At 35.9% G+C, this 2,138-nt stretch overlaps 1 protein-coding gene across 1 annotated transcript; it reads right to left on the minus strand.

The window, feature by feature from the left end:
* Positions 1–309: 309 nt before the first annotated feature.
* LOC112765079 (probable E3 ubiquitin-protein ligase XERICO) lies at positions 310–2,138 on the minus strand. The gene is made up of 2 exons (XM_025810942.2): positions 2,012–2,138; positions 310–1,297 (listed from the first exon to the last, which is right to left on the minus strand). Exon 2 carries the CDS (start codon positions 1,153–1,155, stop codon positions 664–666), a length of 492 nt encoding a protein of 163 aa, XP_025666727.1. The 5' UTR covers positions 1,156–1,297; positions 2,012–2,138; the 3' UTR covers positions 310–663.

Raw genomic sequence — 2,138 nt, forward strand, 5'->3', positions numbered from 1 at the left:
CGTCCGAGTTCCTTGTTCTAAATCGTTCGGTCCGATTTCAGCCTCCTGACACCACATCCAAGAAAAACACCCCTATTCTCCATAATGCTTGTATATCCCAATCCCTCCTCCATATTAAAAATAAAAAGTGGAAGCTAGTACCTTATATATACCATGTACTAAGGAACCCACTATATCTAATAACATAATTATTGATCAACATTAACACGGCAAAATCACCTAGTTTAGTTGTTATGCAAACTTATTGCCACCCACATTTAATTTACAAGCTACTATACTATACATACATGGTGACCAAACTCATCAAAGTGCTCCAAAAAAGGAATAAATTTTTTTTTTGGGTTTCATACAGGATCAAATTCCCAATATGGAATTTAAGGCTCAGAACAAGAGGAGGGCCATTATGAGCAAACATAGATATAACTTTCAAGTTTCAAGCAAAAAAGTATGTATCCCTCAGTCTGTGCTTGAAGAGCACAAACAAAACATAGATAAAGGGAAAACAAACCCCGCCCCAAACTCCAAACTAAGATCATATAAAGTGGCAAAGGGTATCAAGATGCATCAACATCAAAAAAAAAAAAAAAAGGATATGTACACTAAAAACTGTACAATGATAATGAAACATTCACACTCATTCCTTTAGCAAAAGCATGATTTCACTCATTCATTGCTTACTAAGAGCCATGGATCATTGTCTTCAGGCATCAAAGGGTTCCTGCAAAGTGGGCATGTGATGTTCCAATAATCCAACCACTTCTCCAAGCACACTTTGTGGAAGAGATGGCCGCAGGGCAAGCGGTTTATCTCAGATTCCGGCTCAAATTGAGAGAGGCACACACAGCAGTCATGTTCAGGTTTTCCACAGGAGAACATGCTGTCGAAGCGGATTGTAGGCGTCCGGCTCCTAAACTCTTCGATGAATGTTTCTGAGGGGCTAAGGAGGAACTCGAATGACTCGGATGGTTGATGGCTCTGGGAGGTGGCATTTGGCGAAGAGGACGATGGCGAAACCGAGGATGATGAAAGGTGGATGCCAACAATGTGAAGGATTGTCCTAACAATGCCTTTAAATATGGAGACTGAGAGCACAGTGTTAACAAGAAGTGCACATAGCACTCCTTCGGATGGCGATGGCAGACTTGAGAGGCCCATTTTCTTTATCAATGCTGATTCGAACACCAATTTAGAACAACAGATTGTTTCTGAATCAAGAAGGATCAATAAACATGGAAAGAGTGAACCAAATTGATATGAAAACTTGTTCAACCACAGAGGAAGGTAAAACAGCTTTGACCTGTAATCATATTAATGAAATTATTAGAGAACTTAAAATAAACTAAAACAAGTTGAATAAGATGATGAATAATAAAAATTATAGATTGAAATAGCATACAAATTGGGGTTAAATCCTGAATATATTATAGCTATTTTCTATGGTTCCTTATTTAGTTCTATACATAGTATCTGATTTCACTAGTTAATTTCTAAAGCAATATGAAAGAAAAACAAGATAGCAATTAGAAGAACAATAAAAATTCACACACATGCCATGAGCTTGAATTAGAAGGAAAAATCAATGAAAACACAAATTCTGTGTTTCAAAAGACCAGGAAATTAAGATATGAGAATGATGCAACAAATTAAAAAAACAAAATCCTAAGTAGCATGTAATTTTGTGTCAAAAAATCCAGATTGCAAAAATTGAGGAAAATAAGTAACAAGCATTTCAGGGTAGCTTCTTCATCAGCGAGATCTAACAGAAACCAACTAAAAGAAGCATTCATGTAATAGAATATTCATTAAAATTGCACATAATAAATACTACAGGAGCAATAAAAATCAAAACTTCACATATCAACAGAACAAGAACACACACATAATTCACACGATCTAGCATTTTTATATTTTTTCTAAAAACAATTCAATATGAATCATGATTGATTTCAGAGATGACCCAGAAGAGAAAACCAAAACCCCAGAAGAAAAAGATTGCGCTTTTGAGACTTACAAGTTGGAAGATAGGATTTTGAAGATTACGGGTTTTCTGGGTTTTTGATGAATGAAACTCTGAATTTCTCTCTTTGCTTTATAGATAGAGGAACCCCACCACCTTCCAAACACTGATAATTGGCATT

The sequence above is a fragment of the Arachis hypogaea genome, chromosome 17 (genome assembly GCF_003086295.3).
Source record: "Arachis hypogaea cultivar Tifrunner chromosome 17, arahy.Tifrunner.gnm2.J5K5, whole genome shotgun sequence".
NCBI lineage: Eukaryota > Viridiplantae > Streptophyta > Magnoliopsida > Fabales > Fabaceae > Arachis > Arachis hypogaea.